The following is a 17,335-nucleotide window of genomic DNA, read 5'->3' on the forward strand; positions in this document are numbered from 1 at the left end:
TATGAAAATAAACGCAAATAATGATTCCATTTATGCTAATTCCATACTTAATTGCAAACACTGATCCTATATATAGTTGTGTGTCTGTTTTTGTGTAATTTTTTTTTAATATCAGCTCATTTTTATCCTATTATCATTATTTCATTAAGATAACACCTTTAAACTATTTTGGCTCCAGGGGATTCTGCTTTTATTGATGCTTCATCATCCTCGGGGCAAGGTATCTTTGCTAAAGCTTCATTGCTTTTTTGTGTGCAAACCTTACTGTTTTGAACTTTACACCTCAAACTAAGAAAAAATCCACCTTATATTAGAAATAGTATCCCCTTCAACTGTTTTACCACTTAGAGCTCTGATTTCTCGTCTAATGAGTCGAGCACTTGTTGTCACAGCCCCCAGAAAGAGCATGTCGGCCATACCAGGACACTGTGAAAAGGTATATGCCATTGTAATACATTTCTTTCTACATGTAATAATGACTGAAGTACTGCTAAATTACGTACCAATCCTCCTGTAATGTAAAAAATGTGGAAAACTATTCTATTTTATCTTACCCCTGCCCATAATGTTCCTGTCACAGTTTCAGTAAGTGTGCAGATTAAAAACAACAAATATTTCTATTATCCCTCATGTTGAAGCCTACCTATTATTGCATTTAATTATGTAGGGTAGATTCATGTACATTTGTAATGATGCCCCCTCTACAGCAACTTGGCTCCTATTGTAGTTATGGAAAAGGAGTGTTTGGATTTTTTTCCTGACAGCATTAATGTGGGCAGTTTCTACCCCCCCCCCCCCCCCCATCCCTGTCACAATGAATGACATGTGATCTTCACAAGCACAAGTCGTCAGCTACTCTGACAGAATGAATACCATTCAACCAACCACTGTAGACCCCTAAGTAGTCTACATTTTCACATTTCCAATATACTCCCTGCAAGATAAAATAAACAAGAAACAAGGATCCAAAAACAATCTGAGCACAAATGCCCCTTTAAATGTGAAACAAAACCCATTTTGTTTAGTAAATATTTTGCTAAAAACTTGTTATTTTCCTCATGTTTCATGAGAATTGACTGTAATTTAGTGTTATTGCTTGATTTTTTTCGAGGACCATTTTAGAGTTTGACAGTCATGACAATGCAGAGAGATATGCTGAATTCATGTCTATTTTACTCTTCATTTGCAGCACCAAGATTTATAAAGGCTCTACCAGATACTGTAGAGATTATTGAAGGCGAATCAGTTCATGTAAATGTGAAAGTCCTCGCTAAGCCTCCCGCTGACATCATCTGGTACCAGGATGGCCGTGAGATTCCCCGTAGATCTCGACATCATCAGATAGAATTTGATGCAACTGATAGCACCACACTGACCATACGTGATATCAATCCTGAAGACATTGGCCAGTATGTTGTCACAGCAACCAACATAGCTGGCACAGCAAGATCTTCAACAAAGTTTGTGACTGGTGAAGGTAAAGATTGTTTGTTTGTGTTTTTTTACTGTTGTTTAGATATTAGATATATCATTGTGAGTGTAACGGTTTGGTTAAGTTTCCAAGAAAGTTTGCGGAAGGATTGAAATTTTGCTAGTTATTGAATGACATTCAACAAAGGAAAAAATAAAAATATTCTCAAATGAAATGAAATAAATTAGGGAGTGTTTTGGATGTGTAATGCTTTGCAACTGAACCAAAAATAACCATTCGGTTTTGCTTGGCAGGTAACTGTTTCATTAATTGATAGTAATGTGGCAGTGTAATAATTGTTATCTCATTTGTGTTATATTGGTATCAAGATTTGTTTTAAATTCATGGCACTGCATCACAATCATTTTCATATGAGGATATACATGATGAGAATAGATTATGACAAACAGTATGCTGATGAGTTGGCATAAAACTCTGATGGATTAATTACCAAGGTTTATCAGTTGGAAGAACAGTTATCATTGTCAAAGAACAGTTTGAGCATACATGCTTTTAAGGATATCCTGGCACAGAAACTATTTTATTCTTTAGAAAAAAAGTTTGGTGTGACTTTCACAGAGGAAACAACATAATCAAAGAGGATAGTTTACGCCTATAAAGAGTATCCAACTACATTTGTTATTGTGTGGACTGATGGACCACACAGGGATAGGGATGCAGCAGATTTTATCTCATTTGTTTATTTTTGTTTGAAATATGTACATTTAGAAAAAAACTGAGAAGGATAGCAGCAGCAAAGCATGCCTGTACTTCAGTTGCAATGTATCAAGGGGAAACACAAAAACCTTGGTTTAAGTCGCAGCTTGTATTTGTTTTAGCCAAACCTGCAGAAGTGGTTGCTGAGGCAGCTTCAGAGCCTGGAGAACCTGAAGGTGAGCCCCCAAGGTTCTTGAAGAAATTAAGGGATAGGAAAGTGACCACTGGTAACATAGTGAAACTGTCCGTGAAGGTGGATGGAGAACCAGAGCCAGAGATTACATGGCAGAAGAATGGCAGGGACCTAGAGGATGAGGGTAAGTTTTTCCATTTCACTGCTTTGCCACACCTGATATTTGTAGTTGTTATTAGACATGGGTGTATGTCTCTGTTTTTTGAAAAGATGCTTGCATTTGAATAACTGCAGTTGGTGATGATTTTATTCATTGTTGTAACCTTCTCATTTGAGTAAATTGTACGTTAGAGTACTGTTTGTGTGGATGCATTGTTTAGAGTATTAAAGCTGAACAAAAAAAATTCGAGAAATTTTAGAAGAGTTATAAAAAGACAATTCAGATTAATGGTCACAATGAATGATATACTCATAACTTAATACAGGGATCTAAGGAAAAATGTGGGTATATTTTAACCATTTTATTTACTTTCTAGGGCGCTATGAGGTGTTTATAGAACGGGATACCTATAACCTGGAGATCTACGACTCCGAGGTAGGAGACACAGGCACTTATTCCTGCACTGCCACTAATGAACTGGGATCTGAGTCCTGTCAGTGCAGACTCATTGTGGAAGGTAGGAGGAGATATTGTGAAAATATTATTTTTTTTATTTTATTTTATTTATCTTATTATTATTTTTTTTATTTTTATTTTTATTTATTTTATTTATTATTATTATTTTTTTTTTTTTTTTTGTATTCAGCACATTTTGCATATAATATTTCTTTTTCTCATTGACAAAGTATATATTTCAGGCAATTTATTTGAATACAAATGTTTTTTAGGTTTTACTTTAGATACGATATGTAGTATTTCATATTTTTATTGAGTTGTTAGTCTTTGTGAATGATTGATTACCAACATTAGTATTTCATTATATTTGTGTTGCCCAATATCTGTGTAACTCATGCTTATTCCAACAAGGCTTATATGTTATGCATGATTAAGCATGTCCTTGACAGAATTAATCCATGATAAGTTTAAAATCCTCTTGGATATAAAATGTTATCATTAAATGAAATGAATCAAATCATTTCTTTTGCAATCACACATAAACTTACAGAAAATAAGTGCTTGAGCTACATTTGGTAATAATTTAAGTGATTTTTTAATAATATGAAACCACCTATCACTAACCAAGAATTTCCTGTGTGATAGTTTGTCTCCTGGTGCCTTCAAGGGGTATCACTAACTAGATATACAAAGAACATATTTTCTAAGTTAGCAAAGCTCTACATGCTACAGTGGAAGATTTTTGAAAGATTAAGAGTAGGACATGCTTTCCTCAATTTTTTTCATCAAAAATACTGTATTTGTCTGTTTTTTTCCACTGCTTAGAGAAGGAAAACTTTATCGAAATTGATAGCAATCTGCAAAACACACTACCTTTTTTTTCTGTAAAAGATTATTTTTTCAATTGGATAAGAAAGATTCTGACCAGAAACAACCCTACCAAAAAGTTGTCCAAAAAGATACCATGAGAAGGTATCTTAACAAAAAAAATACTGCATAAAATGTACCAAGGCAATATATCTCTTCAGTCTGACACTATCGTTTCTACTGATTTAAACTTATTCAAACTCATGAAAGTCTTTAAAAAGTCTTTTGCCCCGTGTTGTTTTTTCCAATCACTTTTTAAATGCCTAAAATGAAAGCAACATCTTTCCATGTTTGACCTCTGCCCAGTGTGTGGGGACTGGCGCTGAGATGGGTGGTCACACTGATTGAATATAACTGCCCATAACAAAAACAGGTTCAAATAACCTCCACATCTGCCACTGGTAGTAAACATTAGGGTACATTAAGACTTAAAACATCTTTCAAATGTTATTTTTTAAAAGATCTCTAAAGTGCCTCTTCAGCAGTAATTGGAAAGGGTCAATTTTTGCAAGACCAACTATCAGTAAAAAATGTGAAAAAGGAATTTAAAAAGAATTCTGCTAAAAAATCTGTGGTCATCAATTACTTGAGCAAGGTCAAATTCTTTTTTAAAAAAAATAAGGTTTGTGGAAAACAGTTTGAAATTTCATTACCATGTTTATTGGACATCAAATTATCTCAGTTGATTTCACACCAGCTATTCCTTGTCATGTTTTTTTCTTAATCTTTGAATAATTACCATGTTTATGGTTCCCAACTCTTTGAAAAGTAATTCTTTTATGTAAACCACAGTTAGATGGGAAGACAAGCAGCAGCAGGGAACCCCTTTGCTGAGGAAATGACTACTGTTTAAGAAACCACAATGCTCACTGAATATAGCCACCTCAGCCACCTTAAGCATACCATGCTGTGCTTCTTTTAAGTTCAAAACCTCAAAAAAGATATTTTTTGTACAGATACAGGAAGGAAAAAAAATGACATCATTAAAACATGTGTCTTGAGTGTTTCTGAAGAAAGTTACCTTCATTGTGATTTCTACACTGCCAATCAGTTAATCAGAATTCTGTTTAAGCATAGTATTTTATGTATCATTTATAGCTTGGGGGATTTTTACATGGTGTAAGATAGTCAAACAGTCTGTAGAACTTGGCTTCCCCAATGTGAAATTGCTATAAATCTTCTATGGGCATGTCTTACAGCTACTACCTTCTTAACATATAAAAACTAACCTAGCTTATGATTGCATGCTAACCCATTGGTGACATGAGTTTTAGTTGTTATATAGCATGTTGTTTGTCTAGGTCGTGTGGCACGAGGCAGTATCTCGCGACCGAGACGTGCAACCAGGCAATCCAGCATCCAGCTTTGCCCTATAGGTATGATAACATGTAAGGGTCAAATCACATGACAGCAAACCTTTAAACAGGTCTGAAATCGGTCTTAAAGTTTGTGATTATCTAGAGAATTTGAATCACTTTTTTCCTGGTGTACTAAAATGTGTCCTAAAATGACATTGAAAATTGATTGCAACCAGTTGAAATTAATTGCACAACCATGCTGTAAACCCAGGAGGCTTCATTACAATCATCATCCCCTATGTTTTGCTATTGCTTATAATTAAGAGACCAATTTAAAACCTGCATAAAACTGGCCTTAATGGTAAGTCATGTGAATGTCCCCTTACCTTCCCCCTAGGCACAAGACTATTAACACAGCTTAACTGTTTGAAGGTGTGCCAGCTTTCCTTGTTGTCTCCCTAACCAGTGTGTTAATTGTATCTTTTATTGTCTACTATTATTCAAAAACAAATGCTGTTTCCTTACTTATAGTATATATTATAGTTGTTTTCCTATAAAATGCACCTCACTATAACCTTAATAATAGATATGTATTTTGTGTCTTTTGTTTGGTTTCTTAAACCTTGTCATGTACATGTGCACCTTGTCATGACATATGCATCGATTGTATCGATCCCTTATATTAATTGTATAGCAATTATGGAATACCTGGTGGGACATAATCTCACTGGAATGCTGCATTATTATTTTAGATGAGAGGGATATGCACGAAAGTCCTGCATTCCAAAGGCCGCTGAAGGATTGTAGTGTCCCTGAGGGGAGTACCGCTCGCTTTGACTGCAAGATTACCGGATATCCAGAGCCTGACATTGTTTGGTGAGTTGACAGCTTGGTACTTTTTCATTGTAGTCTCCTTTATTGTTTAATCAAGAAAAAGATTACAGGAAAGGTTATACACACACATTGATGGAAAGTTTCATAACTACCAATGTATGATAATATTTAAAAAGTGAGAGAGATGTGTTTGCTAAAGCTATATATAAAACCAACACCAGGCTTATTGAAAGCAATGATTTTAAACATCAACTCTTTAAAATGAAAAATGAACAAAAATTATCTTTTTATAAGTTAATATACTGATTGTATAGATAAAAGATGTATCATTTTTCTATCCACAGGTACAAAGGCAGCACAAAGCTGACTCCAGATAACAAGTATGAAATAATTGCTGGTTCTGGAGGCTTGTATTCACTGGTGATTCGCAATGCACAAGTAACAGACGAGGGCCATTATACATGCAAAGCACAGTCAGATGCAGGAATAGCTGCGTCCAGTGCTAAACTCACTGTAGAGAGTAAGTGTTTTTGTGTGACAATTATTCATTTTATATGTAGCATGGAGAAGTAAAATTTTTAAATTATCATGGAAGATTTATCAATTTGGTACAAGAGCAAAATACTTAATAAGACTTTTACCACAAGACTGAATTTTTGTGCTGTTCATTTTCAGCTGTGAAAAAGCCAGCAGAAGCAGCTAAAGTAAAAGAAGAAGGACCAAAGTAAGTCAACAAAAGTTTCTCCTGCCAACAAAAAAGTCCATTTAGAAATAGTTCATGATTTTGAAGAACCATTTAGAGATCTACTATGAACATGTACTTTTTGCTTCCCTTTTCCTGTGCACAAAACCAATAAGAGTGTCCATTTAGGAATTAAATGTAAACTTTATTGTCCTGTTTTCAACAGCCTTCTGGTAAAGAATTATGAGAGGGTTTATTCACATTCATTTAGTTGCCATCAGTAAAATCCAATGATATGTCAAATGATTGGCAATTCCCATTTGGTCATTTGTTGGATGTCATGTAAACCTGAACCAGTTAAGGTTTATCCTCAAGTCTAAATGTGCCTACAAAGTAGCCATGAAGTCTGTAATCTGTACACTGACCTTGTACTTGAGGCCATGTTATGATGACAGATGAGAAGCCCTGAGGCCCAAAATACCCCTCAGTCTCCTGTCACTAATGTGTTCTTTTTATAATTTGATAGTACTTTATGTCCTCTGCCATGGTTCAGTTGCACTAGAAACAGCATTTTAAGAAATGATATATGAGTTGGTGTTTTTGAAGGTGAAGGTAATAATATCTTGAAAAAAATAGTTAGTCTGTATGCATTTGATTGAAAAGGAAAGATGATTCAGTGTTTAATGTTATTCATCTACTCACCACAGTTGATTTGTATTCATGTTTTTAAAGGAAAAAGTGGCAGTATTTCAGTTGTTCTGTACTTGTGCTTTTTTCACTAACCACAAATGTCAATTATAGAAAAAGAGTAGATTGGTTGAATTCTGCCCCCATGGGGATATCAAAATGCAACATGTATCATGTATTTAATACAGTCAAACTTCTCATTTTCATGTGTGGCAGGCATCTATACTGCCCCATTGTTACAATTATAATGTGACACCTAGCTTAAAACTTAATCATTATTCCTGAATGCTGACAGTGTTTAAGGTAGCTGTCCAATAATTAAAATGTCATGCAGGTATTAATCTTTAAATAGTGAAGAAAGACCTGGTCCATTATGATTAATCAATTTATGGTTTTAACATGAATAATGAGAAGAAAGCAGGGCCGGCAGTAGTGGAATGCGCTGTGATCAATAATTGCTCATTCTGGCTTCTGTATTACTTACAGGAAGTTTCCTCCTTACTTCATTCGAGAGCTGAAGTCTGTGAATGTGCGTCGGGGAGACTCAGTCCAGTTTTACGCAAGAATATTTGAAAAAGACCCCACATCTAAGGTGAAGTGGATGAAAGATGGAGTTCCAGTGAGTATTTTTTATTGTGTTTAATCATTTAATTTAGCATGGGTCATTCCACAAAAAAGGCACTTGTCTGAGTCAAGTCAGTGAGGCACATACCTTGTACATTATTTGCATAACTTTTTATATAGCAAAAAAATTTCTATTTCAGACTGTAGATTTCTTTCCACAGCAGATGGTATGATAGTACATATACATGTTCCATCACTGACATAACTTAGAAAATCACTTTGTTGCCAAAGGACCCTCATCATTGTCAGTATTTGACATGCATTCCTGTTACTTTCATAATAATGTCTAGCTCATCTCATGCCTAACATCTGATCCCTGGGTTTTATTGCTTCAGGGATGTGATGCAGGTTATCCAAAATCACGATATCCATGTTAATTGTCAGAATATGCACTGAAAAGGATTATCCATTTCATTTCTTCTCACATATAAGACATGGCAATCACTCTGAAATATGTCCCTAAGGCATTATCTTTGTGGTAGCATTTAATGTTTTCTTCACAGAAATGGAACTTAATGAAAAATGGCCTAACATTTCATTTGATTTTAATGTCAGTTTATGTGCTCAGAATAAGACTTTATGTTTCTCTTTTAATTTCTTTCCAAATAACCTTGAACATGACATTTAAATGCATTAATGGCTTTAAGTGAATATGAGAAATTACATTGAGCAGTCAACACACTTTTTGTTTCACATTAAACTGAAGTGTTGGATTATAAATCCCTCAGTTGTATTGAAATAAATCTAAAAGACACTCATCTGTTGGACCTGGTAACATATATTGGATTACAAATATTGAAGTTTGTACCCACTTTGAGATGTCAGCATGGTTCTCATATATTTAGCTTATTATATAAACTCTTGAAGGATGCATTTGATAAATTTTGTATTTATTCAACTTGTACATATAATGAAGCTCTATCCTCTTGAAATAAGTTAACTCTACATGTCTTATTTTCTGTTACAGTAAATTGATATTAATAGATTGTGTTCCTATTAAGTTGCATTATTGCCACAGGCTGCCAATATGTCCAAGAACAATATAAAGCATAAATGGGACATTATTGAAGCAAATTTGACCAATAATTGGATTTTGATGGCATTTTCAAAACACATGCACGCACACACACACACACACACACACACACACACACACATACACACACACATTGTCCCCAGACCAGCTTATCAGTTCCTCATCTCATTCCCTATAATCTCATTAATCAGAGTAGTTGACCAGGTACAGTCAAGGCGAAATTGATACCTCACAGGAACAAATATAACTGCTTTCAAACCACCTAGAAAATAATGCCCTGATCCCACAGAAATAACAAATACATTGTCCAGCAAAAGTTACTCAATATTGATATATCCCCAGAGCCTTCATGCTGTAATAATTACGGGTTTTAAATGGGATAGGTACCAGGTGCAGGTAAGACAGTGTTATTCTACCCTGTAGAGATCTATAAAGATTGCTGTTTTCCCTCATGCTTCAGTAATGATTGTATTGTTTGGTGGTGTAATACCAAGTGGGATACCTTCCCAATAAAAAGAATAAGGACATATATGTAGAACTATGTAGTGCCAAGTTGTAAGGATAGGGGGAAGGGGTTTGGTTTTGAGAGCCATGGGGGAGTGGGAGGGAAGGGGACAGACTTGGATGCCTTCACACAGGTCTAAGATATTGATCATTTCAGATATAATCTGAATATGTCCCCAGTACAAGGATCTCAAGTGATTTTAATCAAGCCAATTATCTTACAGTGTGTTACATGACAGGAATGTTGAAGAGGGTCCATTATTGCAATATGCACTCAGTTGTACCTGGTTTACAGGTGTTATGTTTCGTGTATTAAGGTGTGCTCTGGATCAAAAGCTTTGACATTTGAGAACCTGAAAGAAAGACAATTCTAAAAATACCATTTAGTAAAATATGGTGTTAAAACACCTGAAAAAAGTAATGTAACAGATTTTATTAATTAGTGAATAAAAATGAAAAAATTAATTTAAACTGTGCATGTGATTTATTAAACTATTTATTCATTTCATTAACTTTTCCTTAAAACAAAACTGTGAAAAAATATCATGAGACAGTTGACTTGGGTTAAATAAAATCTTGAAATATTTAGAGATATGTCCCCTAGCATAAAAAAAGTATTAAGAAAGTTGTACTCAAGGCTATAGTATGACTTCAAATACAGACAGACAGAGAGAGGTATTACATATTTGTCCATTAAATATGTTGTGGTGAGAGGTATGTGTTCAAGTCTGCTAAGCAGATAGTGTTGTCATGCCTTTTCACAATAGAGCAGGTATTCCTCAGACCTGATAATTACCTTAGACTTAACCACTTGCTGTTTGCACTGGACTTAATGACTCACACTTCATGTATACCTTTACACTTACATACCAGACACTAGGATGATAGTAATGAGGATGTTACTTCATTTTAATTACTTTGTTTCTATGCAGGTTTGTTGCCCAAGGGTCCTTTTGATCATTGATGTAATTGGAGTGTAATTGTTAGAATGGTGGGTCTTTAGCTGGCTGGTTGGGGACATCATGTCATGGGAAAAGTTTTTACTTTTAATTATTTTCTATTGGCAAAAGTTTTAAATATTAATTCATGTGAGTAATCGCTTTCTTATTGGGAAGAGGAATTTGAATTCTGTACTTAATGAATTCTTATCATTAGTCTTAGATATGATTTGAAGTTATTATTAAAGGGGCAAGTTTTTTAGGTCATCTTAGGTGACATTGTTACAGATCAGATTTGTTTAAGAATTTTTTTTTTTTTTTTTTTTTTTGGGGGGTGGGGGGCTAGCGGGAGGGAGTAGGTGCTTTGAAAACTAATTCAAAGACCATGACTGGTGTACAAAAGAGGTGTTAATCTCCCTATAACAGTGGAAAGCACTTTTCTCAAATGTTGAACATATCCTTAAATAAACACACAATTACAAAAGCCTTGCTCAGTATGTTTGGGTAAGACCCAGCTTATTAGATATACCTGAGGAATCAAGCCCAACTTTTTCATTAAATTTATGTTAATTTCCACCTAATTAAACCCAACAGGGATGATTAAGTGGGTATTTAAGTGTGGGGGCGCTAGTGGTCCTCTTTCATGCTACAAATACTTCACTGTTGTCAAAAGAGGCCTAATTTGAAAGGACTGTTATTTCTCCTATTGTGTTGGACGGGGCTTGACTATTAAATAGAATGACAAAAGAAATCTGAAATCTGCCAGGCTATACACTCTGGAACATGAGCAGTTTGGAGTGAGAAGAAGAACATTGTAACACAGGTTGGGTTTGAGCACTCTGCCTGTCCCAGTCTGGAATGCAGAGCTGAGAGCTAGCATGTAAGAGAGAGACAGATTGTTTTATTGTTGCCTCTTTATTAAACTATCTGGAAGCAAATTGGAGTGATTATTCATTCAGAATGAGTATTTGGCTTTTGGCGCTCTGCTGTTAAAAAGGGGCCATGTGTTAGTTCAATAAGCACCTGAAGATAAGCTGTGTAACACTGGTGTCTGTACTCTCTGTAATATTGAAGGATATTCAGATAGGTGAGTTCTAAAAAAAAAACTTTTTAACCATTTTCTGATAATATGACAACAGTGATAATTAATATTGGTAAATGGAAATATCCTGTCTGTAGTTTTGGGCAGTAATAAAATAGGTGAGTTCCTAAGAATTATTTTTCTAATATAATTTATTAATTACTGGTGAATCGGTGTTGATGGGAATTTCTTATAATATCCCATCCAGGGTCTAGAAGCAGACTGAAGGGGTCAAGAACCAATGATAGGTAAAATAAGGGGCAGTTGTCCAGTCAAAAGGCTTTTCTTATCTCTTTTTGACAACGTATATAGTTCACCACCTGTATAAGACATACCATTTGTACTCAGGAATCAACAACAATGTCAGGTGCTTTTCTTTAGAATTAGCTTTGTCAAATGGAGAACAAAACAGTTATATTTGCAGAATTACACACCTTTTTGGTATTGGACAAAATATGGAATTTGATCTTTCATTTTTGTATATAGAATATCATGCCACACACCCAGCAGTGTGATATATGGCCACCTGTGTACACAGTAACTGGGATTTCAGAGATAGTTTTGTGTCACTAAGGACAGATGGGTATTAAGCTGAACATTTACAACATGATTGAATTGACTAATGTTACCTTTCAGCAAAATTCCTAGTCTAAAGTGGGAATAATATATGGAGTAGAAAATTTCAAAGATCAAAGAAGTGGTTAAATGTAAGATGTCTGGGTGAAAATTTTGCATTGGTATGCTGTTTCCACTACCTTAAAAAAGAAGAAATAATAAATGCAGACTGTTTTTAAGTGCAGAACTTAAGAGAACTGGTAAGACTTAGTAGACTGAAGTTAAGCATATTAGATATTTTTGTCAAGGGACTATTCAGTACATGGGCCATAAAGTTAAAGTAATGGGGTGTAAACTACTTACAGAGTCACCATGAACATTTTGCGGCTGACACAGGTAGCAAAATAAGTAGCCACAGGTATGAAACAGTTACAGCATCGCCTGCAACATCAGACATGCCTAACTGCACCTAGAATAGGCTTAAAGTTTGATTTCAGGACCTATTTATCATTGTTCCTTGCTGAACACAGGACACTGGTAAATAGACAGCAAGTACATTTAGATGACATAACGTCTTCCAGTCAAATATTGTGCATAATGGGCTTTTGAGTCAACTTTAGTGGAGAGTAACAAAGTGGCATTTCCTGAAGCAGCTTAGCCATTAAAGAAACAAAAGAGTTACACGTTTCTGAATGTCCACACACTGTTTTCTACATTGTAATCAGTGTGTGGCATGTGTTAACCTGGAGGTCGTATGGAAAACATCCAACATAGGTATATAACATGGGGCCCATTCTTCTAGACGTGTGCAGCCAAATAACATAGTTTCTTATCTCAACTTTGCCTTTAGGACTTCTTCATATAATTTGTTTTCTTCCTGCATTCAGTTGAGCTCAGTGTAAATACTGGCGGGACTGCTCTTGTTGCACCATTAAGCTGGCTTTGTCACAGGCCGACAGAGGGGAGCGCATTGTCACAGATGACTTAACCAGATTGGGAAGGTTTTTGCTTTGAGGAAGGTAGACGCAGGGCAGTATGTGGTCAACTGTGTAATGTACGTGCTGGTCAGTAGACCCTGTAAAGTACTTCTAGGCAAAACAAAGTTATGCTATGTGACTTATGGGCTCTTGGGCAGAAAAGTGGAGCACATTTAATTCATGAATCTCCCAATTTCATTATCATGTTTTTGCAAGATGTCAAAAATACTTCGGTATAATTTTTTCTGCATTTTAGTGAAAATGGTAGTTTGTTAGTCCAAGTATGAGCAACAGGACAATGGTCACTTTAACCAATATTTTACATGTTAAGGAAAAAATTAATGATAAATTTTCACTTTCATTTTCAGCTTTTTAAGAGACAATTCAAATAATTGAAATTTTAAGTGGTAGAAAATATACATTGTCACCAATAAAATGTGGAAGAGAGAACATTTTCTCACACTTGCCCATCTTTAATGAAGAAGCACATCCCATTTTGAGGACATTTCTCATTTCCTGTCTCCAGTAAATTTTTTTTTTTTTTTTTTGAAAATCTATTTTGATTTGGCCACAAAAACACCCTACTTCTTATTGTGACTTCTTACCTTGTAATGTGATACCTTTTGAGAATGCTTACAGGGCAGTAAGTATGCAAACCCATAAGACTTGGCAAAATATTTTTGTAACCTTTTTTTCACCATTCCCTCTTGCAGTTATAATCATTTTATTAAAAGTTCTGAGATTAGAGTTGGAATGGGAGGGACAAACATGGTTTGTTGTAGTATACAGACAGGATATGGCCTTATTTGCAGAGAAAGGGGATAGAAAGTTCTAGCTAGACTAAACAAAATAGTTTTTGTGTTGGTACATGGACAGACTTGGTACATGTTGGACCAGTGGGGAGATTCCAACTCAGTGAGGATCACAATATTCAGGTTAAAATGTAACATGTGCTTTACATCAGACCTCATGCAGGTTAACCAAAAAACAATTGAAGAAGTGTGCTTGCTAAGTGGCTAAAGTAATATAGGAAATGTTAGTTTCCTATACTTCAGGGGAACTCCAGAATGCTTGGCAAAGTGAAACGAAACATCGATGACACATCACGGAAATGCTATTTTCAATATGTTAAAAGCTATTATTAATTCAATAAATTATTTTTTTTGTGTTACGTGCCGTCTTGTAGGGAAGTTTGATGTTCAAAAAAAAAAATAAAAAAAGCAAATTTCATTAGTGCTTGAAGCAATAAAAGACCTTCACGTTTTAAGAGCTGTTCATAAAGTAATAAATATTTAAGATGACCCCTGTAAGTTCACCTTTGTCTGGGGATTCCAAGCATGTTCAGATGGTATAGTAATAAAAAATATGTCCATTAACTGGAATGTTATATGTATATTGTTTGCATATTCTGTATTAAAAGTTGACAAAAGGAAACTGATAGATACTTGCTTATAAAAGCATGATAATGTAAAGATGTGTCACCAGGTGAAGGCCATCTTTTTGCTCTGTTGGAAATAAGGGAAAATTATCCTGTTATAAGGTATAAAATGTTAGCAATATTTTATCTTTTCTAGTATATACAAAGTCAGTTGTATTATTATTATTCACAAATTTTACACAAATTAAGTACCAACTCTTACTAAAAATCTGCCAAAAGGAATGTATTTATGTGTGACTATCCTTGCACTCATGGTGTTTCCAGATGAAGAATAATAAAATGTTATTTTTTATACCTTATTTGAAATGAATATACTGGCAGCTCTCTATACTGGGTGTTATAAGAAAACTCCTCATTGATCCGATCAGCACATTGCAACCATTTCATTGTATCCAGTGAGACACCCTTCTAACCTCCATTGTTAGGCAAACCCTTTTAATAAAACTGTAAACCTTTTCAATAAGTTTGCATACAGGCTGCCATAGAGAATAGTTGAATTGGTTGGGCGAATGGTAAGGTTAGAAGTAGAATAACAAACTCTTGTGTCTGAGACCTCAACCAGAATTAATGGGAGAGAGGTCTTTCTTTATAAAACATTCCTGGAATGCTGCTAATTAAATAAAGTCAGACAGTAATATTAAGTGCAAAGTAAACAAAGAGACATGTTTTGAAAAAAATGATGACATAAATGGTTAAAAAACAAAACTGACATTTCATGTTGAAAATTATCTTGTATGCCAATTGATAAAAATTGTGGTCATTTCAGTTACAGATAAGCAAAATAAGGTAAATAATGGATGTCTGAAATACAGATGACTCAGAAGTTTTTTTGATAAAACTGATATATGGTTTGATATATATTATCTAAACCAAAAAGTATAGATAAAAAGAAGTCATTAAAAACACATAACTTAAATTTGCATTGATTGATTTTTCAGCTGACAGACAGCAGTAACATATCAATATTTGAAGATGATAAGGATGCCAGCAGCCTTTTAGAAATCCAGGAAGCCAGTTTGTCTGATTCTGGGAATTATACTTGTATTGCCACCACCTTTACAGAGCAGTCCACTGCGGCAGAGGAGGGGGCACAGACCTCGGCACAACTCAAAGTTACAGGTAAGTTTTAGAGATTAATTTTCTTTTTCCTGCAGTACAGGAGGGTAAGGACAGAATAGGGTGGGAAGATTTGGGATTCAGGGACTATTTTTACAAAAGAAGTCAAAACTAAAAGTTAAATACTGAAAAGTTTTTATTTATTATATTTTGAAATAAATCTGCAGTAGTCCTCTGATAAAAAAAATGGTGGTCTAAAATAATAGTCCTTTCTTTTTTTGTTTATGTAATACAGGTGAAGTGTTACATTTAAATGGACTACTACAGACTTATCTGGGGTCTCTTATGAATAAGAGGGTCTTTTGGGGTCTCTTATGAAAAAGAGGGTCTTTTGGGGTCTCATCATGAAACTGATGCAATTTTACAGCATACAGCATGCCATTATAACTCTATCAATTTGTCACTTCACTTGTATTGTAACAATATATCTGTCTTAAGACCCACTTTTGGTATCAATTTAAATAGGAAAAGGCATCACCTTACCAGGCATTATGCTGAGTATAACAGGAAACTGACATTTACCTGTTTTTTGCATAATGGTATCACATAAGCATTGATGCTCAGGGACATGCTAGAATAGAAATAGGGTGCCTTGTTACAGTGCATACAATTGTGCAACAGGACACCTTTCAGCTGTTCCCCCTCTGGAGTTAAAAAACGAAGAAATGTTACACTGCTCTAACTGGGTGATCAGCAGACTAGAAAAATAGTTTCAATTTTTTGTTTCTTTTTTATTTTGATGAAATAGTTCCATGCGTCTCAGGTTTGTTATTCAAAAAGAAGCATGGGTTATTTTTTCAATTAAACAAATAGTCTACACCATGTTCAGGTAATTGCTTGATATTTTTTCTAAAATAGAAAAGGGCAATCTCCTGTGGTAAAACGATGCTTCTGTTAGTCTAAGGCTACAAATTATACAGTCATGGGTGTAAAACTTGATAGGCTTGTTACTGCAATGTTAAAGGTGTTTTCTCCATGTCCCAGTCCTGGCTTCACCACCTGTATTTGAAGAGTACTAATGTGCCTTGTGTTTAAATCCTGACTAGAATTTATCTGGTTGTGATTCCTGTGCACTATGCAAAGCTGGATAAGTAAAAATACATAGAGAAAAGCTACATGGGTGTTTGGATAGAGAAAATAAATACTTTTGTGGCTAATAGTTTAGACTCATTATAATGGGTTAAAGAGTAAACAGGGCCTGGGGATAGCAACACAATGTTAACTGTGTATTATAACACAGGGATGACTCAACTTACAGCCATGTTCTTATGCATTCTTGCCTTTCAAATGTTTATTATGCACAAAACCTGTTTTATGGCCTGGTTTTTCTTGGTGCCTGTCTTACCATTGTGATTTAGATATATACAAAAACATGACTTGAACTTTGAAATGTTTTATTGGAGATATTTCAAACTGAATATTTTCTTCAGATATTTTTCCTGTCTTCTGTGTTTAGTAAATACCTTCATGATTTAGATAACAAAAAGATGGCTTGAACTTTTGAAGTGTTATGTGGTGATATTTCATGTTGTGCAGATTTTTATCCTGACTTTTGTTTATCTCATTTGATAATGATCATAAACAGAATATTGATATTGAGTCCAAGGTCCATAAGTTATTGCACCCCTCCCCCTGTCTCACTACAGGTGACTGCTCAAGGCACCTGGACTGCTGAGAGAGAAACTGTTGATTGATGGATACATAATATTATAATGTATGTAACTATTGAATAGGGAAAAAACACTACAGATACAAGAGAGA

The 17,335-nt window shown here is 34.8% G+C and overlaps 1 protein-coding gene across 1 annotated transcript in view; it reads left to right on the forward strand.

Moving 5' to 3' along the window:
• Positions 1 to 17,335, forward strand: part of LOC106161264 (uncharacterized) — a 298,900-nt gene that overhangs the window by 241,794 nt on the left and 39,771 nt on the right. The window contains exons 235-243 of the mRNA XM_087004995.1: positions 1,190 to 1,477; positions 2,311 to 2,505; positions 2,858 to 2,998; positions 5,106 to 5,180; positions 5,855 to 5,978; positions 6,281 to 6,456; positions 6,612 to 6,660; positions 7,792 to 7,924; positions 15,397 to 15,577. Of these exons, the coding sequence (XP_086861121.1) occupies positions 1,190 to 1,477; positions 2,311 to 2,505; positions 2,858 to 2,998; positions 5,106 to 5,180; positions 5,855 to 5,978; positions 6,281 to 6,456; positions 6,612 to 6,660; positions 7,792 to 7,924; positions 15,397 to 15,577 (1,362 nt within the window). The remainder of the gene's footprint in view (positions 1 to 1,189; positions 1,478 to 2,310; positions 2,506 to 2,857; positions 2,999 to 5,105; positions 5,181 to 5,854; positions 5,979 to 6,280; positions 6,457 to 6,611; positions 6,661 to 7,791; positions 7,925 to 15,396; positions 15,578 to 17,335) is intronic.

Source organism: Lingula anatina, chromosome 2 (assembly GCF_051362555.1).
Source record: "Lingula anatina isolate TDL-2025a chromosome 2, LinAna3.0, whole genome shotgun sequence".
NCBI lineage: Eukaryota > Metazoa > Brachiopoda > Lingulata > Lingulida > Lingulidae > Lingula > Lingula anatina.